Raw genomic sequence first — 27,891 nt, forward strand, 5'->3', positions numbered from 1 at the left:
TGCTATGTGAAGCCCTCAACGACAAGCAGGAAGACTGAGGTAGGTATTGCGTGATTATTTGAGTCATGTCTAGTTTGTAGGATTGTTGCTAGATTATATATTACAAGTATCTTATAAACTACGACCATCATTGAAAGTCTTCTTTAATCTCTCAATTGAATTCTTGAAAGATTGAGGTGGAATCTGATCGTTTAGAGGTGATTAAGCTTATGAATAATGATTCTATTGACCTTACAAAGATCAAATTCTTCATTAAGAAAGCTAAGGAACTATCACAAATGCTTGAAGAAATCTCTTTTTGTCATACTTTTTGTTGTCACAATGGTCTAGATCATGCCCTTTGAGTCAAGGAAGATAATCAACTTCCTTATTAGAGAGTTCGTTTATGCAGTGGCTTATTGAGATTATCTCTCAAGGTTGGATTATTCTATTTTGCCCTTTCCCCAAGAAAAAGAACCCGGGCAATATGGTAATTTCATACTATCTAAAAGTAAAGATGGTCCCAAAATGTACTATTTTTCAAATGGGTCTTTTTATCCAAAACCAAAACATAAATGGGCCATTTCTTGGAATAACCCAATTTTAAGGGTTTCATTTTCAGTTTCCTCCCCAGCTCTTATGCCGATTTCGATTTCCCTTCCCTCGGCCTTCGACACTCGACAGCGTCCTCTGCACCGTTGTTTGCTATTTTGCTCCCTTACCGTCGATCTCCCTCCAGTCCGTCGATATCCCTCACGACGTCTCTCTCATCCAGTCGGTCGATTTCTAGTGACACTGCGTACTAACTCCAAAGGTAAGTCTTCACTCTTCCGTTTCTCTCGTCTCCTTCACTGTCTTTCTCTGTTTTTTCTTTTTCTTTTTTAAAATCTCAGATCTTCATTTCTGATATCTCACACTCAGGGCCTCAACCTTAGATACTCTTCAGTGTGAGGCAGGCAAAATTGTAAATCCAATGTAAAAGAAGTTTATGTGTTGGTGGCTGTTTTATGAATTTGGTGAGATTGTAGTTATTAAATTGTAGATAAATTTAAGTATTTGAAATTGTTGAGGAAAAAGAAAATAATGACCCGTGACCCAACCAAACCGGATTTTGAAGTGTTGGTTTGGAGATATGTTCGGGTCATTCGGATAGCCAATGGGTGCTTTTACCCGACCCATGTACACCTATTTGCTCTTAGATTTGGACTACATGCACAAGTTTTTCCTAATTCTAAAAGCTAACGTGCAGGTTTGATTTACGTCAACAGAAAATGATTAATCTTTTCTTGAGCGGCAACTCTTCCTGAGTCATGCCTGCTATAAAAAAGGTAGTCCAAAGTCGTATTTCCTTTATTTCCTTTACTATTAATACTATTTTTTTTTTTGATAAGAAGTCCGTAGTTTTATTTTTTTTTTTTTTGTTAATTGATCTTTGCTTATTTGCACCGTCCCTTGTCTCATTCCTATTTATGTCATAGAGAATAGAAGGCTTCTTTTATATCTTATTACTAATTTACTTTTGCTTCGTCTATTCTTGGTTTAGCTTGAAGTCGACATATAGTAGTACATACTCTCTACAAATATGTTAATGGGCTTATGGCTCTCTGCCTTTGCTAATGGTGTCTGTAATGATTCATTAACTTCGATTAGGAAATTTTTTCTTTTTGAAGAAATTTTTTGCATCATGAAGTGGATGAATTTGTTATATGCAATTGATCCTAGATGTCTATACCACATCTATTTAATTTTCACTATTTTCTGTCCACATTTCGTTTAATATACATTATTATAACCGAGACCTGAAGATTCTTATCTAACTTTGTTAAATGAGGTTGTGTTACAAGATTCATGTATTTCTGTGGCCTTTAAATCTTAGAGTCGGTGGGTAGTAGTGATAAAATAATAAACGAAAATTCAAGCAGGGCAGGAGGTTGTAGAAAGACAACGGTATATATAAAAGTCACTCACAGGATAGAAGGGTGAAGGTTGGATCCATAAAAAACTTAATCTAGGCTTTATTTGTTTTTATTTTCTTCAATCCGGTCATATTGTTTTGGATATTTCTTTGTTAAGTTAGCCTGTAAGGTTTAATAGATTTGCAACCTTTTTTCCTTCATTATTTGATTATTTTATTCTATAAAAACTAAGTCAAGTTCTCACTGATGCCGTTTCCCATTTGATTAGAATTCTGAATGCAGTCGGATTGGGAATGTTTTCCACAAGTTGATGAGGCAGATTGGGAATCCAGTTGATTTTGAACTTCCTGATTGGTTTAGCAAATGGAAGCCTATGCCATATACCTTCATTAGGCGCAGTATCCTTTACTACTTTTTTTTCTTTGTTTTCCTTTGAACCGCATACACTTTTTTTCTTTCTTTCTAAAGTATGTACTTCTCAATAATGAAATTTGCATACCTTGGATATTTTCTTTTTGAAGTACCTTTCATTAAGAAAATTTGCTTACCTTGGACAACAGTAAATTAGTTCAGGGAGGAGGGAACTTCTCCTTTGATGGGTCTCGCATTTTTCATTGTTGTAGGTTTTGACTTGAGGGCAGAGTATGGACAGATTAACAAATAATGTGATCAACCATTTCACTATAATTTTATTAGTTGAAAGCAAGCATTGCATTTAATTTGTTTGGAATTCAGTGAAATTTGTTTTATTTAGTACTGTTTATCTTTGATTTTTCTTATCTCCTTTTTTCTCCATTGTTTGTTGATGTTGACAAATGTTAAGATGTCTACCTCACAAAGAAATTTAAAAGAAGGGTTGAGGATGATGGGATATTTTGCTCCTGTAGTCCTACACCGGGGTCTCCAGGTGTCTGCGACAAAGATTGCCATTGTGGGTAAGCAATTTGCCCTTAAGGTGCCTTGGTACCGTGGTTGATAGAATTCTTTTTGTTTTTTTGTCTTTTCTTTTTCTCCATCGGTAACTTTTGTAACTTTTGAAAATTTAGCATGTAAATTACTGCCCTATCAACCAATGTAATTTGTTGTGTATTGTTTTCTTTGTAGGTCAATTTGATTAAAAAAAATAAGAAAAAATTCAATGATATTTGAGAAGTTATGAACTACAATTTACAAAAGAAACACATCAACAAAACTTCCAAACCAGAACTTATCAAAAAACAAATTGAAAAGATAGAAGGAAGCAGTCCAACAAGAAATAATTTCAGAAAAGGAACAACTTTGTGATGTGAACTACGAATCTTGGAGAATTCTTGAAAGAAAAAGTATTATTCATTGTTCATATATAAGGTGAAAGACTTCTATTTATAGAGTATTATAAAGTGGGAATAAAAAGGGAATTAACCTAGAATATTACCTACTTACCCAATTAACTCCATTCTTCTTACATCATTCTACCTCTCCAAAAGGAAAACTTGTTCTCAAGTTTTTAAAAGGAAAGATCTTGGTGGTAGTAGCAAATATTAAAAAAAAAAAAAGTTTTTAAAAGGAAAGGAAATGAAACAATCAAAAAAATAAAATAAACTCGTTCAACAGAGTATGGCCAAACCAGCTTCCTACATTTTGAATAAAAATATTATGATCAAAGAGGTAAATCCAAGGCATAAAATTTCCATCAAGTTCGTCAAATATTTTCATCATACGCATCATTTTTGGCCAACTTTGAATGGGCTGTTTTCCAAAGATTTGCCTACTGTTTTGCACTTGTACCACCAAGTCGAAGCACCACTTCAAAGTTTAAATTAAAGGAAGCCATCTTTGCCTTTCTATCTTCGGGTGTTCTCATGTAGTCAAAGAAGCTCTCTACATTCTTGACCCAATCCAAAAAAAGTTCAATGTTCATTCTGCCATTATAGCAAGGCAAATCAATTTTCATTCTATAATTTGAATCTTGGCACCAAGTTTGTTGATTTGCGTTTTGATGTTGCCAGTCTCGATATTCTTGGACAGGTTTTTGGTTATAATATCTAAATTGAGGGTGGTGTTGATCATTATGACAAGTTGGATATGTTTCTTGAAAAGGAGGGTATCTATTGTGGTATTCTAGTAATTGATTTCCCATTTCTTCATTGACAGAAGAGTCCGAGTCAAACCCCGACAAATTGAGAGGGAAAGTTCTTTGTTGTAACATAGAATGTGCTGGAAATTGATTTTGTCCAAAGTACCTTGGTTGAACTTCAAGTTGAAAGTCGCCCATGGTTTCTTTCGATTTTAGTTCTGAATAATTTCAAGTTGAAAGCGTCTGGGAGGTCATTATTGGCCTCTTTGATGAAAGCGCCCTACTTGTTGGTTTCTGGCCATATTAGAGGGTTGAGGCTCGGTTGCCTTTGTCGGTGAGGCTGTCTTCTCCCTTCTTGATGTTCTTGCAGAATGGCCGCACGTTCTTGGATGCAAGGTTGATGATCTTGATGTTATTGATGGGCAGCGGTGTGTTCTTGGACATGGGGAATGATAATCGCTTGTTCTTGCAATCTTGGGACGTTAGTAGTGGTCGGTTCTTGACTGTGGGGTGGGTTGCTAGATAATCTACCAACTTCATGAGTGAGATGGTCCAAAGCTTGTTGGATTCTAGCCAAGGTATAAAAAATTCCTACTACATTGGTTTGGACTTCTAAAAGGCCAACATTCATATAATCCAAAGAGTTTTCAACTAGGGATAGTTGGCTGTCAATTGCTTGGGAAGGAGGTGATGCTTCCGCATCTAGGATAGGAATATCGAGATTCTTGTTGGCAATCTTGATTCTTGACAACCATTAGGCCCTTTCACGAAGGCGCTCTGGTACCCATGGTGGAGAGTACGAATCTTGGAGAATTCTTGAAAGAAAAGGTATTATTCATTGTTCATACATGAGGGGAAAGACTCTTATTTATAGAGTTTTATCACAAGTGGAGGTAAAAAGAGAATTAACCTAGAATATTACCCAATTACCCAATTAACTCCATTCCTCTTACATCACTTTGACAACCTTAGTATAGAGCAGAACATGTATACCTTGATGAACAGAGCCTCTGATGGGCGGCTTATTTCTTTCAAGCCAAATTCCCCACATCAAATATTTTAACATGGTTGACCCATAATATTATTTCTTGCTTTTCCTTTTAAATTGCTGCCACATGGGAGAGTTAAGTTAATTTTTGCCCTGAAAATAGCTAACCCAAGAATTACAAAAGTCTGAAAGGAAGCCTCCCACAATTGCTTGCTTTATATCAAATGGAAGATATGATGACAATTCTCTCCAGCCTCAGACGAAGTGGACAGCACCTAGGATTTTTTTATTGACAATCTGAATATTTTAGTAGAATATTGTTAACCGTGTTCAAATTTCAAGAAGACAATCAACTTTATCCAATTTCCAGCACCTTCTGTCTTCTCTCCTAGAAAGGGATCTTCATTCCGATGGCTCAAGGTCCTGCAATATTCACTTCATCCTTTAAATCTCTTTTAAGTTCTAACTGAAGCTTTCCAAAACTTTTTCCAGCACTTTGAGATTTTTGTTGCAGTGAAAGCACAATTCAGTCTCAATTTCAAAATGATGCAATACAAGCTTTAAAACCTTGGCCCTCTCTATATACCTGGTTTTGATTTTGTCCTTGATGTTTAAGTTCCAATTTTACCCTCAACTTCTTAATCAGTTACAAGTAAAACCTTCAGTTAGCAGTCTCCATTTTATTATAACTTTCAAAATGTTATAAATTGAAACCAAAATAAATATACAGAGTGCATCTTACGTTAGTAGGTATCAATTATGGAAATTTTCCCTGTGCTGGGTACTTTAATGGAAGTTTCTAACAAAGTTCTTTGGAAGAAAAACTAAAAGATAGGGGTAGAGTTAAAACCTTTTAAACATTAATGGAAAATTGTAAAAAAAGCTACATAGAGCAAGGTATTTTTTGTATAATTTATCCCAAAAAAGAAAAAGAAAAAGGAATAGAAAAAAACAAAGAAAAGAAGTAGCTATGATTTTTTGATTGAAAAGGAGTATAATATTCAAGAGTGAGATGGTAAGTTGTCCCGTTAGAAACCCAATGACCTTTTGTAAATTAGTGGTCTACACATTTATATTCTTTGTAGCCAAGCTTGTCAATTTCTGTGTAAGGCCTTGAACCCTGTTCCTGCATTAATTTTGCGTGTATTTGTAGGATGCTGCTGTCTAGCTGTTCTTCAGGCTGCAAGTGTGGGATTTCATGTCTCAACAAACCATTTCAGCACCGGCCTGTGAAGAAGATGAAACTGGTCGAGGTAGTTTATAAAAATATTGATAAACTACAGTATTAATTGTCATAGCTTCCATTTCCTTTTCTCTTGAAAAGTAGGATTTTTGTTAACCTACAGTTTTATTTGATGTCCTGTTTGGTTTTAAATCAACGATCTAAGTTGTTTATTCTTTTAATAACTTTGCTTCCCTTTGCTCCCTTGCTTGTACATAGCACTACTACAAAAATTATGCATATTTTTTGGGTGCTTTGTTGGGCTGGTTTGTTGTAATGGGAGGGTTCTTTTTTTTTTTTTTTTCTTTTTTTTTGTCTTTTCCTTTTCCTCTTTTGTATCTTGTTTGTACCTTTTCAATTTATCAATAAAAAGTATTTTTTTTGTTCAAAATATTAATGCATGCTATATGATGATAGGTTTCTGAAACCCACCACCTCTCACGTACACATTTACTTCATGAATTAAAAATTCATAAACAGAGCAGACTTCTTATAAATGCAGGTATCTGTTACTCACTTACTCAGGAAAGACCGAGTGAAGATGATTATTGGAGAGTTCTTTTGGATAGGGGGCGAAAGAGGGGGGGGGGGGGAAGGGAGCTTGGCCTTGGTGGTGGAGATCTTAAAGCTAGAAATGTAGTTTCCTTCCCAAATGGAGGATCCTTTTCATGAATGAAAAGGATGCCTTGTGGAGGAATATTAATGCTAGGATAGGAACAACAATGCAAATATATGTCCTTGGAAAATACATTCGTGGGGTTCCTTGTTTGATGGGTGATGGGAAGGATACTTACTTTTGGGAGGACATTAGTTGGGGATGAATCCATTTGCTCTCTATTTCCTCAGTTATATCATTTATCTTCCACCATGAGGAATCATTTGGTGGCTTTTGTCCTTCCTTCTCTATCAGATGACTCTCTTTCTCTTGGTTTCTTTCGGAACTGTCTAGTATCAAAACATGGATATTGTAGCCCTTTTATCTTTGCTTGGGGAGGGAATAATCGTTTTTGGGTCCAAACCCTTCCTAAGTATTTTCTTTTTGTTCTTTCTTCAAGTGTTTGGTGAACCTTTCTTTGTTCAATCACATGGTCTTTCCTCTGCTGTGGAATGTTAAAATTCCCAGAAAGGTTAAATTATTTGTCTGGTAGGCCCTTCATGGACATGTGAATACTTTGGACTGTATGATAAGTTGAAGAGAAGGTTCCTTACTTTCCATTGTCCCCAAATACGTGTTTTGTGTTAGAGAAGTGAATTTTTGTCCCATCTTATCCACTGCAATCAGTAGCAGAGCGTGTGATTTTTTGATGGAAATATGTTTGGTCTTAGTTGGTGTAAACCTCATATTTTAGAAAATTGGCTGATGGAGTCTTTTAATGGATGGTGGTTAAGAGGCAAGGCAAACATGTTGTGGTCCAATGTGGCAAAGGCTATTATGTGGTGAACGTAGATGGAATGACAGTGTCTTTAAAGATAAGTTCAATTCTTTTGTTTGCTTTTGTGATCTTGGATAATTCTTCACAATGTTTTAAAAGGGCTTAAGGCGCCTCGAAGAATGGCTCTTCCATTGTTCCTTTGCTGCTGAAATCTGGGCTGTTGTATTTTCTGCTTTTGGTTGGAATATTGCTGCTTCACTGGACGGAATCGCATGTATCAGAATGTTGTTCCCTATATTGTCCACTGATCACCCTTTTAGCAACAAAAGAGCATTAATGGGCTAGCATTGTCTGAGCCATTCTTTGGAAGATGAGGGATGAGAGAAGTTCTAGGATTTTTAAAGGAAAAGAAATTCCTCGGGGATGCTACTCATCCTTTTTCAATACACTTTTTGGTGTAAAAATATACACCTCCATAGTTACAATTTAAATTTCCTTGTGTCTAATTGGAGGAATCTTTTGTGATATTGTTTATAGGCCATTTTGTACTCTTTGGACATTTCACTCATCAATGAAATAGTTTCTTATCTAAAAAGAAATTTTATATATTCTTAACAGTACAATATTTCTTAAAAGTACACTATGTACTAAAAAGTTGACAGAAAAAAAAAATCTCAATAGTCATCTAAATCTCATCCACAATATCATTATGACTGCTAGGATCTTCCATAGAGTCATCACGTATCTAATAGTTTCATCCTCATTTCTGTTGTCACTTTCAGTAGCTACCCATTCGTTCTCATCCAATGTCATCGCCCTTTTACCTTTATCTGTTTATGAATAAATTTTCTAAATAGAAGTTGGAACTAAGTGAATTCAGGAAACTTGTTTAAATTTAAAAATCATTTCAATGAGTCACATACCTCCACTTATGTTGAGAATTGTCTCTTTAAATTACTTCAATATTGGGATGTGACGAGAGTGCAAAAGATGTATCAACCTAATTGAGATAGCTTCTAAAAATAAAAAATTTCCTCTTCTTTAGAAGCCTTCTGAAAGTAATATGGCAAGAATTGATATTTGCATCCCAATGTTCAAAGACAGAACCATTGGGAACCAAAGCAACTCCATACAACTGAGGAAACGATGCTTTGAAGGAAAGATCCGGAACCCAAGTATCTAGCCAAATTCTGATTCTCCTTCCATTTCCCAACTTGAAAGCGGCTAGGGATTCAACTTTCAGCCAAGTTTTGGATATATTAATCCAAGGACTTCTCAAACTCATGCCAAATTTTCTAGAAGAGTGCCAACTATGGATACTTTTAATAACTTCACACCAAAGAGCTTTGGGTTCCCATATGAATCTCCAACCCCATTTAGATAATAAAGCCATTTGGCCGACTTCGGATGGAAGAAAGAATATTCATGTTCCTATGGGTTTTGGTATGAAGGGATGGCTGGTTTTCTGGGATTTGCTTAGAAATAGTGTCAGTACTTTTATTGATTCAAGGAAGGAAAATACCATCCCTCAATTCCCAGTTGAGAAGTCACAAGGGGGGTTAGAAAGTCAGGTAGTTTAGTGAGGACCTTTGTTGATGTGATTCATCAGCTCGTGGCCTAGAAGGTAGCAAGTCCTAGTGTTTCTATGGTAAGTGTTTAACCGCAACCCCCCGTGGTTAGAAAAGAAAGTGAGATCTTGAACTTGAATCTCGATTCAGTGCTTGTTGAAGAATACTTATAACACTACTTTTGGGTGGAGGTTAAAGAGGCACTGGAAGTTTTCAGCCACATCTCTATTATTCCATTCCCAGATGATACGACTTCGATCAAACTTCATGATGATTTTGCTTCCTTGATGGTTGATGGAAAATAGAAGCTTTATGGGAAATTTCATTTAAAGATGTCTGGAAAGATTCATTCTAAACAGGAACTTAGAAGATACTTTGGAGAGGCTGGAGTCGTGTCAAGAACTTATCATTGACTTATTGTAAGAATTTAGTATTTGATGCAATTGGAAATCAATTAGGAGGTTTGAAAAGTATATCCTCAAAAACCCTTAATTGCTTAGACTATTCTTTTGCTGTTATTAAGGTGGAAATTTTTTTTTGCGGGTTTATTCCAGCAACAATGGTTATTAAGAATTTTAATTTTGGTGAACTGTCTCTTAGTTTTGATGCCACTGACTCTTCGAATTCTTGAGTGTGAAGCCTTCAAGTCTCGTTACTCTTTTTGCAAAAGACTTGTCAAATTCCATTGATCAAGGAAGAGTTAATCAAGTGTTGAAAGATGAAGAGTTTTTAGTTGAAGATAGCATTTTTGGCGTTAGATTTAATAAAGCCTTGTGAAGATGATTGCCTTAGATTATAGAAGGATAGTTCAACCATTTCTTTGATGCATGAGGAACGCATTAACTCCTATGTGGGGTACGAGGTTAATGCTAATCAGAATGTCTCTCTCTCTCGCTTCAGTTTCCAAGAAAAAATTTATTCCTTCTCCGTCTTCTTCAGAAAAAGATGGTGTCATTAACAACAGACTTCGGTTGAAGATCCTATCTCTCCTCACTTCCTCATCACATCCTTTGGAAGAGGAACAGTGGTGGACAGAAACTTGTCGAAGGTTCTAACCAATCAAATAAATTTTGTAGTATTGATCAAGAAATTTTACTACTATGTAGTATTAGTAGCAAGACCGAGTCAATCCACATGGAGCTACGTGTTTTTTTCTAATCAATATTCAAGTTCCTTAAGGTGACCAAAGGGGGGTTTGTTTCTTTGTTTTGCAATATAAAAGTAAATGACAAGAAAAGTAATAGCATGAATTAAAACGAGATAAATCAAAGGAGGGAAAGGAGATTTTTTTAGTTGTGATTATAGTTTCAAGACTGGATATATATAGAGTAGCTTGTTTTAATATGACCTGTTGGGTACCAATTATAATAATCGAAAGGTATCTCAACCATTGTTGTCAAAATTGTATTGTATCGTACAATTCAACTCAAAATGGAAGTAAAACAAGTTAAACCGTGTTTTGAATTGAAATTGAGAGGAATTGTACATTCTGGAATATTGAATAGGACAAATTGGGCCGAATTGTTATTTATGACCCGATTCAAGCATATCAGTAAAATTGAAAATAACAGTAATAAAAAAACTACAAATATTGTACTCTTAGTGTCGGTAGTGTTTAAGTTGGAGAGGAAAATGCTATTTTGTGCCTGCCGGAGAAGAAATGAAGAAGAGCCGGCAGCTAGCAAGGATTCAGGGAAAAAATATAAAAATGAAAAGTCGGTAGAAAATGGAATAAAAGGGGAACAAAGTAAAGGGGAAAAGGAAGAATAAGTGAATATCAAGGTCTGAAAAATGAAAATTCAGCTGAAGTAGAATAGAGACAATAATAAAGGAGGGACAAAAAGAGGAAAACGAAGAGGTTGACGGGTGGTGGACCTTGAAATATGAGAAATCCAATAAACTAAAATTACTCAAAATGAGGAAAATGAAGAGAGAATTTTATTTAATTATATTTTTAAAAATCATTTCTTTTTTCCCTTATTAATGTGTCATCAAATTTACTCATTTTTATTTGAAAATCTAAATATATTTATTTTATTGATGTTTGATGTTATTTATCTATCTTTTTATCCATATTTGACTATCTATCTTTTTATCCATATTTGACAATTTATATTTATATTTCAAGATTGTTTATCAAATTAAAAACTTATGATACACGACAAGTTACGATACAACATGCACTAAATTTTAATTTCGATACTCGTTCCGTTTTATGAGTTAACAATCTCGATCTCAACTCAAGAATGGAACTCATCTAGATGAAGAATTGAACCTAATTCAAAAGAAGAAGCTTCTGTGCAAAATAAAGTGCCCCAAGCGGAAAGTTGAAAATTTTCAGCAATTCTTGTCAGAGGTTTCTGATCTCTACTTCAAATTCTATGGGCAACTCAATGTTATTTCTCTTGCTTAATGGGAGTGACCTTTTTTCAAAGCTGTCATGTTGGTGGATGGTTTCTCACTTCTCTGAGTTCCTTTGGTCTATTGTCTCCTATTTTGGCCTCATCACATGGTTATTGGTTTCTTAGTTTCAGATTTAGTGCTCTTCTATCAAGAGCCATCTCATTCTATTCTGGGTTTTATTTCTTTTTGCTCTACCTTTTTTTGTACAAGTCTAGTCATGGGTTTTATTTAGTTGTATTTGCTTCATTTTACTTATTATGTTTCACTATACTTTGAGCATTAGTCTTTTTTCATTTCTTCAATGAAAAGTATAGTTTCATTTTCATAAAAGAAACCTTGATCTCTACTAAATGATAGCCCATTGGTGACTTCAAGTAGATGAGTAACTAACAATTCTTTACCATCGGTTACCAGTGCTTGCTCTCTCAGAATGTGTAATACATAGGGTGCGAACACTCTGCATTATTTCCCAGTTTTTTGTTTGTAATCTTTTCATTCATTTCATAAGATTAGGGGTTATCATTGAAACTACTAAAACTGAACCGAAACCGTTAATGTGGTTTGGTTCGGTTTAATATATCTTCAAACTGAATTATTGTGTTTCGGTTCGGTTTCAAATATGAAAACTGATTTGAAATCGAACCAAACCGCTTTTTTAATAAATATATTAAAAAATAGTATATATATATATATAATTTAGAAAATATGAAAATGCATAAAAATTAAAACAACAAAAAAAAACCGTGAAACCGAACCGCTTATAATTTAGAAAATATGAAAATGCATAAAAATTAAAACAACAAAAAAAAACCGTGAAACCGAACCGCTTATAATTTAGAAAATATGAAAAAGCATAAATTTTTTTTTAAAAAAAAAAACCGTCGGTTCGGTTTTAGAAAATACACTTTAAATTTTGTGGTTTGGTTCGGTTTGAGCCCCAAATTGAACTGAAATGAACCATGAACACCCCTACATAAGATTGTAGCACAAAGGGAATTATTTCATGATCTATGTTAAATTGGAATCTCCAGTTAAATTAAGCTATACCTTGTAGACTGAGAAATGCGGTTCGGGGATTGTAGCTGATGAGGATATCAAACAAGGAGAGTTTGTAATTGAATATGTTGGAGAAGGTGAAGTTTCTCTTAATTTAATCTTTTTGACTTTTTATGAATTTTATATGTTCTATGTATGTGCACTTCACGATCCACTACTATTTGAAGACATAATGGGTGCAATTATTAACCATGCAGTAATTGATGATAAAACATGTGAAGAAAGGCTATGGAACATGAAGCATCGTGGGGAGACAAACTTCTATCTGTGTGAGATCAATCGAGATATGGTAATTGATGCCACGTACAAGGGAAATAAGTCGAGATATATAAATCATAGTTGTTGTCCCAATACTGAGATGCAGAAATGGTATTTCTTTGATCCTTCCTTCAGCTTTCCAATTTCTATGGTGTTATATTTTTGAAATGGAGCATGGACATGTGACACAAATATGACACGTTATGGACATGTGATATTGATGCAGGACATGGAGATAACAAAATGTATTATATTTATAAATCATATAACTTACGGTAGTTACCCACTAAATATTGGTTGACAATAAACTATTATTGATTTATTTATGAACATGTTTTATATTAATTTTTTTGTATAATTATTATTTTGTAATATTATATAATTTCTGATACATTATATAATACATATTTTACTTTTCAAAAAGTGAATTGAATTTATGACATGACATATTATAGTTCGAAGTGTTTTATCTTTATTTAATCTAATTCCGTACTTTAAAATTTAAAATTCAAAATCTGGATACAATGAAAACATAAAATTATTGTTTTCAGAATTTGCACCGTATGAATCACAAAATCCGATAACAGTTTCTAGAGATAGAATTTGGATTGTCTTTCAAACACATATTTGCTAGACTCAGGGAATTTGAAATCATAAAATAGAATCTGGATTCTCCACCAAACAAGCCATTAGTTTCTTATAGAAAAGAGGTCTGCCAAACAAACTTGAAAATATAATTGAACTAGTTCTTTTCCTATTTTCTTTTACATATTGAGTTTATATTTATATTTTAGGTGGGCTCTTATATTACCTTCATTTTCCAGTGAGCAGTGGGCTTTTTATTATTGAAGGGTTTATTTACTTATTTATACAAATGTACGCCATAAACATGTCCAAGCATGTAAAACCTCGTTACCAGCGTGTTGGAAGATTTAAAAATATTGAAATAAATAAACATTCCTTTTTCACGTCTGAGCAGGTTCGTGTCATGTCAATACTGACACTTAGCAACATAAATAGTGTCTGCGCCTTCTAGCTTGAAATGTATTCATTTTGAAGTAATTGCTTATATGAATTATTTTCTTGAAGGATTATAGATGGAGAAACAAGAATTGGCATATTTGCAACTCAAGACATACAGAAGGGCGAGCATCTAACTTACGATTATCAGTATGATTAATTGCTAAACTCTTGAACAATACTATATTTAATGTACTTTTTGTGCCTTCTTTGAAAAGGATGAATATCCGTATGATTGCTATAGTGGAAATATTGTGACATCTACTCTATTATCGACTGTTCTATTTTCTGTACGGTGTTTGTCCCTGGCTAATGAGTTTAGCAGGTTTGTTCAGTTTGGTGCAGATCAAGATTGTCATTGTGGTGCTGTTGGCTGCAGAAGAAAGCTGGGAGTAAGACCTACTAAACCAAAGACATCTTCAGAAGCTGCATTGAAACTTGTAGCATGCCAGGTAGCTGTATCATCACCTAAGATGAAAGCATACTTGACTCGAAGAGATGTAAGTAGAGCTGTACTAGTGTTGCTCAGAAAAAAGTTGTAATTATTTATGGTACGTTCTTGCACATATTTGTTGTCTGACTGGTGCTTTTGTATGTGAAAAGTGAAAACTATATATTTCACGTATATTTCAAATTAAATAGTTGACAGTTCCTTATATAAAGATATTTTTGGTAAGACGTTCAATATACAGTCATATCTTAAAGAACTGCTGCAGGCATTTTTAAAAAATGGCTTGTTGAACGTAAAAGCTTTTTGGAATTTTGTTATTTGCTATTAATTTATGTGATGTATTTCAACATTCAAAGAAGTACTAGCAGTACATGTACGATATCAGTTTAGATTGAAGGTTCAAGTATTTCTATATTTTGAGGTAACTGCATTGAAAAAATTTCTGATCGGGATTTTTTTTTGTGGAAATAGTTGTAATATAAGAAAACTATAGAATAATATGTGACGGACTAGTTAGGGGTATATGTGTAAGATTTTTATGATATTAATAAGGGAAATTATGGGTAATTAACTAGTGGTGTCTTAGCGGGAAATTAAAGGGAATTACGGACTTTAGGGGGTGTGGATGATTTTGGTGAAGTTTTACTTTTTATTATGGGACTTTAGGAAAGAGATAAGCCTATCGAAAGACAATATTGTAACTTCTCATGATATTGCAATATATCATTATCTGTGTTCTTTGTGTTTCTTTGAGTTCTATCGTTAGGTGTGTTTCTTTGAGTTCTATCGTTAGGTGGTATCCTAACATATTGTGACGTCTATACTATAATCTACTGTTTTATTTTCTGTTCTGCTTGTCCTTGGGCTAGAGAAGAAAACTGCATCTGCATCGGTGTAAAAAACAACTAAAATTTGGAAGGATAATAGTCACGTCTTAAAAGAGCTGTTGCAGGTGGCTTTTATTAATTGAGATATACCATGTAGGGTGCTCTGTGTCACAATCGCTCTTTCGGAAGCTTCTCTTAGCGATTGTGCGGCACTTGTTCCCGCTCACGAACAAGCCAGCCAACTCGATTACGGACTGCCGATGGCACACCGAGTGCCTCTTGCAACCTCCACCCCCGTTTTAGGGAAAACGGTTTTAGAAAACGGTTTTTTTGGAGAAAAGGTTTTCGTAAGAAGATTTGTGAGTGTGAATAAGAAGAAAAGATTGTAGTAGACTAGAAAGCAAATAAGCAACACAACGGCTTTATAGAGTACTACTCCGGGTATGAGGAAATGATGGTTAGTCTTATCCCCATATAGTGCATTCTGAACAAAAAGCCAACTGGCGCCCTTGCATATGCAAAAGGGCGAGTGGTCACTTACAATGAAAATGTAAAGAAAGCAAGCTAACTACACTAATACAATAACAGGATGTGAAAGTAAGCTAGAAAGGGTTGGATTGGGCATGCGGCCATGGCAACAGGCCCTGGACAAGCATGACCGTTACATTCTCCCCCACTTATTTGGTTGACGTCCCCGTCAACCGACCTTGTTCAAAACCTGCAATGGCTGGAGCTGCATTCTTCAAGTCTTCGGCCGCTCCCAACTGATCTCTTCGTCGGGAGATCCTTCCATTTCACTAAGAACTCTGTTAGTTCAGTCTGGGTCTTCCATACGGCGCGTACGTTTATCCAGGATTTGTGCAACTTCTTTCTCAGCAGAACTCTTCATCGTGACCGGTGGGCGTCTTAGCATGTTTCGCTGTTCGTCCTCGGGATCGGAATGATAGGGCTTCAGGATACTCACATGGATGAACAGGATGAACTTCATCCATGAGGGTAACTGAACCCTGTATAGAGGTTCTCCGAACCTTCTCAATTATCTCCACTGGACCTTCATATTTCCTTACTAGCCGTTGGTCCTCTCTGGCCTCGGAAAACGAAACTGTTCCGGTCGTAGCTTGATCAGGACCTGTCCCAGCTTGAAACTCAAGGGCTCCTCCGCTTCTTATCAGCCCACTTCTTCATCCTCTTCGATGCTCTTTCTAGTTAGGCGCGATCTCAGAGGTTTCGCTCCACTCTTTAGTGAAGTTATGTGCCTGAGGACTTTTGCCTGCATAAGGGTGGTCCACAAAGTGTGGCATGAGTGGCTGTCTGCCGCACACGACTTCGAAGGGTGTTTTTCCGTCGCGGAACTCTGCTGCTATTGAAGCTGAACTGAGCCACATCTAACAACTGGACCATCAGTTCTTCTGCCTAGCGTCGATAAAGTGACGCAGATATCCTCGAGCATACTGTTGAAGCGTTCTGTCTGTCCATCGGTTTGGGGATGATAGCTAGAGGAGATATTCAGTGATGATCCCCAATATTCTGAACAATTCTGTCCAGAATGTCCCAGTGAATCTTCCGTCCCGATCGCTAACAATGCTCATGGGGAACCCCATAATTTCACGATGTGGTTTGAAGAACAACTGAGCAGTCATCACGGCTGTGCACATTTTCGGCGTTTGGGACGAACGTGGCATATTTCGAGAACCGGTCGATGATAACAAGGACCGATTCAAACTCTCCGCCACCTTGGCAAATGGTGATGAAGTCGAGAGACACACTCCCACGGTCTAGAGGGCACAGGTAGGGGTTCCAGCAGACCCGCTAATTTCGCCCTTTTCAACCTTATTCTTGTTGGCAGACAAGGCAAGTCTTGGTAAATTGCATGACATCGTCTCGAAGACTTGGCCAATTAGTAGCCTTGCTTCAGAAGGCATAAGTCCTCTGCCAACCATTATGTCTCTGCCCACGGTGTATTCGTGACACTCCTTCATCAGTGACCTTCGTAACTCCCCGGATCTGGGGATGTAGAGGCGATTGCCTTTTGGTGTATAGTAGATCAATCTTCCACCCAGAAACTGGTGTGTCTTCCCCTCCCTGGCCAATTGTAAGATGGCCTGCGCTGCTTATCATTTGTCAAGTGAGTTTTGACAGTTTTCTCTACTGTTGCACTCAACGTACTTTGCTTGTAGGCGGGCGAACATGCACAGGGCCGCATGTTCGCTTCTTTCGGCTAAGAGCGTCAGCCGCCTTGGTTGCTCTTCCGCCGGTCTATGTTCGAATTGGAAGTCGAACTCCGCTAGACATTCCTGCCACCGTGCCTGTTTGGAGACAACTTCGGTTGGTTGAAGAAGTGACAAATGGAGTTATTGTCGGTCTTGACCACGAACTTGGCCCCAAAGAGATACTGTCTCCAGGCCCTCAAGCAGTGAACTACTGCTACATCTCTTTTCGGGAGGCGGCATACTCCGTTCTGCATCATTTAGTTTTCTAACTCTTCATACGCGATGGGGTGTCCGTCTTGGAGGAGAACACCGCCCAACGCGAAAGTCAGAAGCATCATCTCTACTTCAAATGGCTTGGTCACGGTCGGCAATTCCGAGGACCGGCCCCTCAATCATCACTTTCTTCAAGCCCTCAAAGGCGGCTTGACATTCAGGAGTCCAGCTCCATTGGCTATCCTTCTTCAAAGTTCGGTTAACGGCCTGTTCTTCTCGAGAATCCTTCTACGAACGCCTAATAGTAGTTGGCTAGTCCGAGGAAGGATCGTAGTTCGGTCACGGATGATGGTACCCTCCAGTCTCTAATTGCGGCCACCTTGCCCCTTTCCATACCATCCGACCACACTCAATCACGTGGCCGAGGAAATTTATGCGCTCTTGGCAAAGAGCACTTCTCTCTCTTTACATACAACTGATTTCTCCTCAGCTTTTCAAAGACTAGTTGGAGGTGACGCGATGGTCTTCCAACGAGGCACTATAGACCACAATGTATCAAGATATACTACGACGAATTTGTCGAGGTATTCGTGAACACTTGGGTTCATTAGGTACAGAACGTTGCTGGAGCATTGGTGAGGCCAAAGGGCATCACGAGGAATTCGAAGGCTCCATATCTCGTGACACAGGTCGTCTTGGGTTCGTCTCCTTCAGCAATTCGAAACCTGATAATATTCCAGACCGTGAGGTCCGCTTCGAGAAATACTTTAGCACCGTGAAGCTGATCAAATAAGTCAGTGATGATAGGAAGGGGATATTTGTTGCGGACTGTGAGCTTATTCAAGGCCGCGATAGTGCGATGCACAACCGGAGGCTCCCATCCTTCTTCTTCTGGAACAATACTGGGGCTCCATAAGGAGCCTTTGCCGGTCTAATAAATCCTGCCTCTAACAACTCGTCTAACTGTTTCCGAAGCTCAGCCAATTTCTGGCGGGGCCATCCGATATGCATTCTTGGCAGGCGGCTTTGCCCCTGGCAACAACTCAATCTCATGGTCAATCCCCCTTCGTGGGGGTAAGGATTGGGCAGGCTTTTCGGCATTGACGTCCCGATACTCTTCCAAGACAAAAGAACTCTCTTGGGGGATCTCCTCTTCAGTGGACTCAACTGATTCTATCGGGATGGCCATGAACGTGGGTTCGTCGTGGGCCAGGCCCCTCTTCAATTGGAGGGCTGAGATCATTCTCACCCCATTTGGCTGCTTGATACTGGCCTTGGACTACGTCGGTGTAGATTCGGTAATGACTAAGCATTTGGCAAGGGGCATTGGTATGACTTTATGTTCAAGCAGAAATTCCATTCCCAGTACCACGTCGAAATCATCCATCTTGACAATTACGAAGTCAACGAAGCCCTTCCAATCTTCTAACTTCACTGGAGTTCTCTTCGCTATCCCCGTAATTGTAGGGCTGCGGAATTCACAGCTTTCATCTTCCCTGCATCTCTTTCCCAATTTCAAGTTCAGGCGGCGAGCTTCCCTTTCAGCCATGAAGTTATGGGTAAGCCCCAGAGTAACCATCGTGGTCTTGCCGATCTTTGGTTGACCCAAGGCGTCCACATACATGAGACCTTTCTCTAGTGGCTCCGTCACCTTTCCATATTCTTCTGAAGTGCAGATAGGAATTTCAATGCCATTCCTGGGATTCTCAATTTCTGCCATGGCTCGTTTACCGTCTCCTCCAGTTCAGCCTTGTCTTCGGAGGTAGTAGGCCAAATGTGCTTTGAAAGCATGAACGCAGTTCGATTTGGACATTCGCCCGCCCTGTGTGGCCTCTACAATGAAACAAGAATAGGGGGCGATTGTAACTGTTATGCTGTTGTGCGGCCCCGCCAGTTGTTTCCTGATCTCGGTTGGGAGGATTTACGGTCCCCCCTGTTTTCTTGTCTCTCCCTCCAGGTCGGGGAGGACTGGAACGGCTGTTTCTGTTTCCCCCATTGGAGGAAGTTGATTGTTTCCTCACATCTTGCGAGTCAGTGCTAAGGTCGTACAGCCGTTCAGCTGCCGGCGTAGGCAGAGGGAGATCCTGTACTCTCTGTTCATATAGTTTTTGCTTTTGCCCACGGTTTCACCCTTCCACAAAGCAAAAGACCTTGTCTTTTCAGACATATCTCGTATGTCTAAACATAAGTCCTGCAACTGTTTTAACATAGTCCCTGATGTTTACCTGTTTGCTTTAGCTCTCGAAGTTTTCGTCGAGCCAAGATCTCGACATTTTCAGGGAAGAACTGCGAACGAAGTTCTTGTTCAATCTATCCCAAGTATCAATAGTGCAGCGTCCTTCCTGTATGTCTGTAAATCGTGATCTCCACCACAATTTCGCATCTTCAACTAGATGCATCGTTGCTATTGTGACTTTCGACTCTTCAGTCAATGTGTTCGTCGCCTGAAGTATTGCTCAAGGTCGAAGATAAAATTTTCCAGGGCCTTCGCTTCTCGCACCCCACAGAAGGGTTTCGGTTCTGGGATTTTTATTCGGCTCACTGCATTGCTCCCCAGGTGGGGCTTGGTTCCCTACCGCTCGATGGTGAGATTCATCTAGCACTCACATCCGTATCTCGGCTCTGACGACATCCAGGGTCGATCGAAAGTCTTCAAGTAAGTCAGTTACCATCTGAAGTATTGCTTTTGGGAGCTGTCCAGCTCTTCGACACGCTCCTCTATGTGGGCAACAGACCCGAGGAGCTATCGCCTCGTTCAAAGCTGCCGGACCGTACTGTCTTGGTCTCGAGGGTCTCTACCCTCATCATCAATTCTCTGACGGGTAATCCGTCTAGGCGGCCTACCACGCATCAATTTCCATCGGCTTTTCTCGGCAACTTCTTGTAGCCGAGTCTCAAGGAAACGACATTATCTGGGACCTCTCTCAGGTAGAGCATTTGTTCTTCCATCTCCACAATCTGTCCACATGGGACTTGTTCAGGTTCTTCGTCGCCGACATGATCACTAATCTCTCTCTATAAGCCAACCTTGGCTCTGATACAACTGTCACAAATCGCTCTTTCGGAAGCTTCTTTAGCGATTGTGCGGCACTTGTTCCCGCTCACGAACAAGCCAGCCAACTCGATTCCGGACTGCCGATGCACACGAGTGCCTCTTGCAACCTCACCCCCGTTTTAGGGAAAACGGTTTTAGAAAACGGGTTTGGAGAAAAGGTTTTCGTAAGAAGATTTGTGAGTGTGAAATAAAGAAAGAAAGATTGTAGTAGACTAGAAAGCAATAAGCAACAACAACGGCTTTATAGAGTACTACTCCCGGGTATGAGGAAATGATGGTTAGTCTTATCCCCATATAGTGCATTCTGAACAAAAAGCCAACTGGCGCCCTTGCATATGCAAAGGGCGAGTGGTCACTTACAATGAAAAATGTAAAGAAAGCAAGCTAACTACACTAATACAATACAGGATGTGAAAGTAAGCTAGAAAGGGGTTGGATTGGGCATGCGGCCATGGGCAACAGGCCTGGACAAGCATGACCGTTACACTCTGCTTGTGATCCAACAGTCGAGCATGGTCACAACTTTCGGTTTTAGGAGTGGGTGACTGGAGGACACATTACTTGATGATGAAAGTATACTAAGAGTTAGGTTCTTGTTACTTAATATGTGGGTCCCACCTCATTTTAGCTAAGTTCAAAGCAAGGGCTGAACTTAACAGCATAATGATCCCTTAGTGGGTTGCTGGAGGACACATTACTTAATGATTTATTGTAGGAGTTTGATATCTTGCTGGCTTGATCGGGGAGTTCTTCCTCCACCTGCCTTTCAAAGAGAGAGGCCATTTTCTTTTATGGGTAGGGGTGGTGGTGCGGTTGTGTGGGATCTTTGGGGGGAGAGGAACAATAGAGTGTTTCGTAGTGTGGAGAGGGATCTTGGTGAGGTTTGATCTTTGGTGAGGTTTCATGTTTCTCTTTGGGTTTTGCTTTCAATGACTTTTTGTAATTATGCCTTTGCAACATCTTACTTAGTTGGAAACATCTTACTTTTTTCAATGAAAGCATTTGTTTCTATCAAAAAAAGAAAAAAAAGTGCTGAAGCTAGGGGTGTAAGGGTTTCGGTTCCACTTGCTTTTGTAGAAAATCAGAACCTCTTAAATCACTTATCGACCCAAAAGCTTAAGCTGATGGGTGAAGGCAAATTTAATACATAGCATCTAACACTCATCCTCACGTGTGGCTAGTAATATCAAGAAGACCTAACAAGTGGACGTCTATACTAATTTTTTTTTTTTTTTGGGGGGGGGGGGGGGTTAATATTGGCAAGGGTTTTAACACGAGACCTTCCTAGACCACCTGCTTTGATGCCATCTGAAATCACCGATTGACCCCAAAAGCTTAAATTGATGGGTGAAGATAAATTTAATATCATACATCTAACAGAATCTAATCAATTAATTGGTGAAGATAATATTGCAGGGGTTTTAACATAGGACCTCCCTAGACCACCTGCTTTGATGCCATCTTAAATCACCGATTGACCCAAAAGCTTAAACTGATGAGTGAAGATAAATTTAATATCATACATCTAATAGAATCTAATCGATTAATCAGTGAAGGATATGTAGAAATTGGAACCGAATCGGGCTCAATGAGAAATTGCACTGACTGAACCACTTAGACTGCAGTTTGGTTGGCTTAGATTTCAGTACACCGAATACAGGTAGAAGGAATAGATTTTGCAGCACAATTTTTTTTTTTTTTTTGAAATTAAACATCCTGAATTCTCCCAGAACTCACAACCTGGGTATCTACGTGCACCTACTCACCAACTTTACCAATACAACTTTTGAAATAAGTAACGAGTTTAACCTGATTAAACCAAAAATTTTTTATTTTATATTTTTTTTTCAACCCGAAATTGCCAAACCGATCGGTTTCAACCCAAACTGACAAGTGGTATGTTTGGTTTAAGCGGTTCTTATGGTGGGTCATCCTTTTGGTGGTATGAAAAGATTGATTTAGTTGGCTATTTTGCATGCTTCCTTTTGGACTTTTTGGTGCGAGCGAAATGACTGTATTTTTCAGATTCTTTCTCATCTTTTGATAAATTTATGGATTTGCTATTATCTATTGCTTTTTATTGGTGCAAGGATAAGCACCCTTTTAATCATTTTTGCTTGTCTTATTTAGTCTCCAATTGGAAATGCTTCTTGTAATTGTCTATTGGCTTTTGGGGTTTCCCCTTTTTCATTAATCAATGGAATGTTTCTTATCTAAAAAAATAAATCCTTTGGTGAGAGTACACCATGATGAAGTCATATTCTGCTGTATTCCTATCCTGTTTCTCCCTGAAAATGTCATGGACCACGTCTTTCTCATGATAGATTTTGTCTATTATCCATTTCTCTTAGCTCATTTTTTAGTTGGATCTAGTTGGTCTTCAAATATGAACTATGAAAAATTGAATGGTTTCCAGATATGGTAGTAATAGAATGGAGAAGAAACTACAATGGTTGATTCTCGACCATGTTCCTTCTACCTTGTTCTCGTAGTTGGTATTTACTGAGTTTCAATTTGCTAAGTTGTTTTTTATTTTTTGTTTTATTTTATAACTTTTTTCGTGTTGTTTGCACAATATATTTCCTCTAATTTTAAGGGATGAAACTAATTGAGTTCATTTTATGGGAAGGTTTACAAAAACGGAAATTTGCACATAGGTACGTCCAGTATCATCTGATCACTTTAGTGGGATCTAGCGCTGATGGATGCCACAGCTTTCTTATGTAAACCGATAAGTAATTAGAAGAGTTTTCTGTTGACTTTTTATTCAGGAAGTTCAAAGCAGGCATTTAACCAGCAAGCGGTGCACACCTATAATTGCATTGGTGAGGTCATTTGGATTGCTCGCCCCATCAGTGGAAGGTACATTAAACTCATCTATCATATTTGTTATTGCTCCCTTGTCTTTATTGATTTTTGTTTGCACTGTTTTTGTTCACTAAAATTGGTGGTGCCTAATGGCTATTGATTGACTTGGACGAGATACATGCATGTTTTTGCTGGTTTATGTGCTATTTATTTTCTGTAATAGAAACTTAACATCCCGATCATATTAATCTAGTTGAAAGACAACGTTGAACTTGAGAAGCCACCAAACCACCAATAGCTTGACAGATAAAACGCCAAGAGAATTTACAAGAGCTATGACGGATGGAATTGGCCAGTTTCTCCCAATCCTAGACTCAGTACTTAGCATCTATAAGCATTCTCTTCATGAAGAAATCTACAAAGCCAATTAGCCAATAAAGCTAAGTTACAATTCTGAAAATTACCAATACCAAGATCACCCATTAATTTGGGAAAGCTGAGTTGTCTCCCAGCTCACATTGTGCCACCATCACCACAAGAACCTTCCCCAAAAAATGAAGGACCAGCTTATCTAACATCTTTGTAACTTTGGTGGGAGCTTTAAACAAAGATAAATAATATGTGGGCAAACTAGCAAGAGTGGCCTGGATAAACATGTGTTTGACCACCCTTCGAACTAAAGGCATACTTTCAATCAAGGTTGTTAAATTATGAAACAAAAAATGTATCGAAATGAAACTTTAATGTATAGTGCATCACAAGTTTCAATTTGATAAATAACAATGAAATAAATATAAATAGCAAACTTTGAAGTAGAGAAATAAATAATCAAATATTAAGTAACTCCCTAAAGAACTTCAAAGATAAACAAACAGGCTTGAAGTATTCCTATGTTGGTTAGCCTCCCAGGAATTGTTCTAGGAAGCATGTGAGTGAAGACAAAGCATCCTGAAAAGATTTGAGTTTGTTTTTGGGTACATTGTTTCACTCTTCGAAGTAGTTGAAGACAAGTTGGTATTGTTGGCAGATTGTAGGAATGTAAGAGAATAAGGAGCTGCTAGTTGCTGAATTCAGATCCTCATCTTGGGCTTGAGGGTGCTATAGATGATATCAGGGCGGAACCTCTCCTATAGGATGTGGTTCGGATATTGTTAAATTTGTATATTATTGAATGGATAATTCAGAGTACATAATCAACCCTCTACAAGGTGAATAAATAGACATCAATAAACCAATAAAGGAAAATACATAAATGGAAAATACCAAAAAGGAAATAATAATGAAAAATAAAATAATTAGGAATAAACTCTAATTTCCTTTTAACACCCTCTCTCAAACTCAAGGTGGTAGATTAGCGAACAACTTGAGTTTGCAAAGATAACTTTGGAAACAAATCAGCAGATCTGGGATGGAAACATAACTCCTGAAGAACCAAAACACGAAGAACTTCTAGGCTGAAATAGAAACCCACGAAGAGCGAAACCAAGAACCTTTGGGCTAGAACAAAGATCCTCATATAGATATCTAAAACAAAATTTACGAAGAATGAACAAGAACTTCTGGGCTAGAATAAAAATCCTCATATAGAGATCTAAAACAAATCCCACAAACGACCGATTTGCAAATGGAACAAAGACCTTTGTGCAAAAGTTCGCCATAATCGCATAAACCAAATTGAACCAACTTAAACCGCACCAAATTGAGTGAAACAAAACTAATTAAATTGAACCAAACTAAAACCGGTTTGACTAAAGTAAACTGAACTAGATTGATTGAACCAAGTTGAACTAGGCTAGATTTAACTAATCAGAACCAAACCAAATCAAAATGAATGAAACTAATTTTTTTTAACTGAACCGGACCAAGCCGGTGAACCAAACTGAACCAGTTTTGAGCCACTTAAAAAATTGAACTAGTGTTTCGTGAAACCTTCTGTTCGGCAGAGACCCACGACATTGATAAGTTCTTAGGTAGAAACGGTACCCATGACAGAGGATGGAGTGACGACAGGGTGATGACGGCGTTGGCGAAAACAAATCTGAATGGATCTGAGCAAGTAGGGGCGAGGCGGTGCAGATCTGTGGTCTTCAGGGTTGTGTGGTGGAGGCTCGACACGGATAAGCTGTATCATGGTCGGCAATTGGAGCACGCGGATCTGTGACAAAATCGGCTGGACTGGGTTGATTGAAGGCGTGACTCGGATCTTGGCATGGTTGCGAGGCATGATGGTAAGCATCTAGTTGTACGACGAAACAAATATGGGATGAGTAGAAGTCGGAGCTGGATCGGCCGGATCTCAACGTTGGTGGGCAGGATGCTGGCGGCACATGTGGAAACAGATCTGAACGACATGGGGTGAGATTTGGGTGAGACCTACGGATAGAAACACAAAGATCCACGATTTAAGATGGATAAAGGAGTTAAGAGCAGAAAATCCTTATGGTAATGGGTGATGGGTCTGCCTTCGTCGTCGTTGATTGCGGAGGCAGAGAAAGGATAGAACTTTGGTGGCTAAATTTCATTGAGACAAAATCTAATACTCTGATACCGTTAAATTTGTATATTATTGAATAAATCAGGATAATTTAGAGTACATAATCAACCCTCTATAAGGTGAATAAATAGACATCAATAAACCATAAAAAAGAAATAATAATGGAAAATAAAATAATTAGGAATAAACCTTAATTTCCTTTTAACAAATATGAATCAAGTTGAAATTGGTGGGCATGTAACACCTGAGTGGAGGAGTGATACATAAATCGAAACTTCTGAATGAAAGTGATCTTGAGGAGATGCTAGTATGGTTAAGAAAAGCTTGAAAGAATTTTGGTCTTAAGATGTTACATTTAGAATATGATAACTTTTCGTTGATAGATAGGAAAGAATATAGAAAGGCATACAAAATGAGTTGTACGATTCAGTATCTTGATTTGTAATATACATGTAATTTCCAATTCAAAATCATGATTTCATCATTTGCCCTTTTTTATTTGAATTGTATGATACAAATTGATACAAAACATGTATAGTACGTTTTTAGTATCATTGGTGGTATTTATTACCTTTGGAACAATATATGACTTTACTGTAATGCTCAATTGGTATACTGCCTTACCCAAACAGCATCATAAACTGTTTCCAAGAGTGAAAATCAGGGTTGAGAAGGGATTTTTTTGGGTTCCATCATGTTTGGGCTTCAGGTTGGTGTTTTTGGTTAGAAAGGAGTAACAAGCTCTTCAATAAGAGGCTTTTAGTGTTGGATATGCTTGGATGACCTTAATACTTTCTTTTGGTGTAATTTGGTGCTCCCTACAATTCTTACCGTTCATATTTTTGTGCCAATTCGGAGACCTTTTGGTAACTTTTTTGGCATAGGGTTTTTGGATTTCTTCCCCTCTTGTAATTTTCATTTCAGCAATGAAATGAAATGTTCTTTCTCATTAATTATTATTATTATTTTTTAAAAAATTTTTTTAAAGAAAAAAGTGTTCCATATGTACCGATCTCTGTTTTAGCATCGCATCTGTTCTATTACTGGATATAATTATTAATATAGTTTTAGATTATATTTATTTTTTAATATTTCCACGTAATGTTTCAGGTCTTTTGGTATTATAAAGAGGTTTGATCAACATTCCAGCAAACACTCTGTAAGTTGACTTATTTAACCTTCTTTTGTATATCTTGTATATTGTAGAACTGTTGTTAGTCTCTTTTATGTTCTTGTAGATCATGTTTGAAGACGGCAAGGTTGAATTTATTGACATGTCAAAAGAGGATTGGGAATTTGCAAGGCCTGTGATAGAGTTGTAGAGTACGGTATGCAATACCTTTAATTGATATGATCTTTTTTCTTATGAAAAAGTGCTACCTATACTTTCTGGTATCTCTTGCCCGTTGATTCAACATGAATGAGGCCAGATCGATACGAATAGTGCAACTACCAGAGTAGAATAGGGACTACGTTGATTTAATAACTGGATAGGAAATTGAAGAACTTCCTTTCCTGATGGATGTATGCAAACCAAAATGTGCAGAGTTCAGCATTAGCGTGAGAACTGTGCATCAAGAAATTAGCAACATGAATGGGAAAGGAATGCACTATTCACTTACCTTTTGGGAAACTAATCAAGAATTGTCAGGTAGATTGGGCAGCCAAAGGTTCGTCTCCCGGTTGTACTAAGCAAAACTTCTAATGCTCGACTTATTGATAGCTCAAATATGAAAAACTATATCCCTTGCGGGAAAAATACGAAGGAAGGAAAAGATGATTGTATTTGTATTAGATTCTTACTCACATATTCTTGGTGAGAATGGTGTATGATATATTATACTGTTCTTTTACATTGGAAAAAGAATAAGGACTCAACCAAAATTTGGCTTTGTTGCTTCAGTCTGTATACCTTTGATCAGCGTGGAAATTATTTGACTAAACTGCAGTAATCACAGCTACGTTTGGAAAGTGAATTGTACTAGTATTTTTTT

General features: G+C 37.7%; 1 protein-coding gene across 2 annotated transcripts; it reads left to right on the top strand.

Annotated features, from left to right (window-relative positions):
• The first annotated feature begins 565 nt into the window (after positions 1-565).
• LOC120093035 (histone-lysine N-methyltransferase ASHH3) lies at positions 566-27,799 on the top strand. Of its 2 annotated transcripts, XM_039051343.1 has the most exons (15): positions 566-793; positions 901-995; positions 1,229-1,307; positions 2,164-2,293; positions 2,719-2,830; positions 6,093-6,192; positions 12,560-12,638; positions 12,759-12,930; positions 13,909-13,989; positions 14,165-14,339; positions 23,225-23,252; positions 23,367-23,457; positions 27,008-27,056; positions 27,136-27,225; positions 27,444-27,799. In XM_039051343.1, the coding sequence occupies exons 3-14, from the start codon at positions 1,290-1,292 to the stop codon at positions 27,217-27,219; spliced, it is 1,119 nt and encodes a 372-aa protein (XP_038907271.1). In that variant the 5' UTR covers positions 566-793; positions 901-995; positions 1,229-1,289; the 3' UTR covers positions 27,220-27,225; positions 27,444-27,799. The 2 variants fall into 2 exon arrangements, with proteins under 2 accessions (XP_038907271.1, XP_038907270.1); XM_039051342.1 differs by lacking the exon at positions 901-995.
• The last annotated feature ends 92 nt before the right edge of the window (positions 27,800-27,891 follow it).

This window comes from Benincasa hispida, chromosome 12 (genome assembly GCF_009727055.1).
Source record: "Benincasa hispida cultivar B227 chromosome 12, ASM972705v1, whole genome shotgun sequence".
NCBI classification, from domain to species: Eukaryota; Viridiplantae; Streptophyta; class Magnoliopsida; order Cucurbitales; family Cucurbitaceae; genus Benincasa; species Benincasa hispida.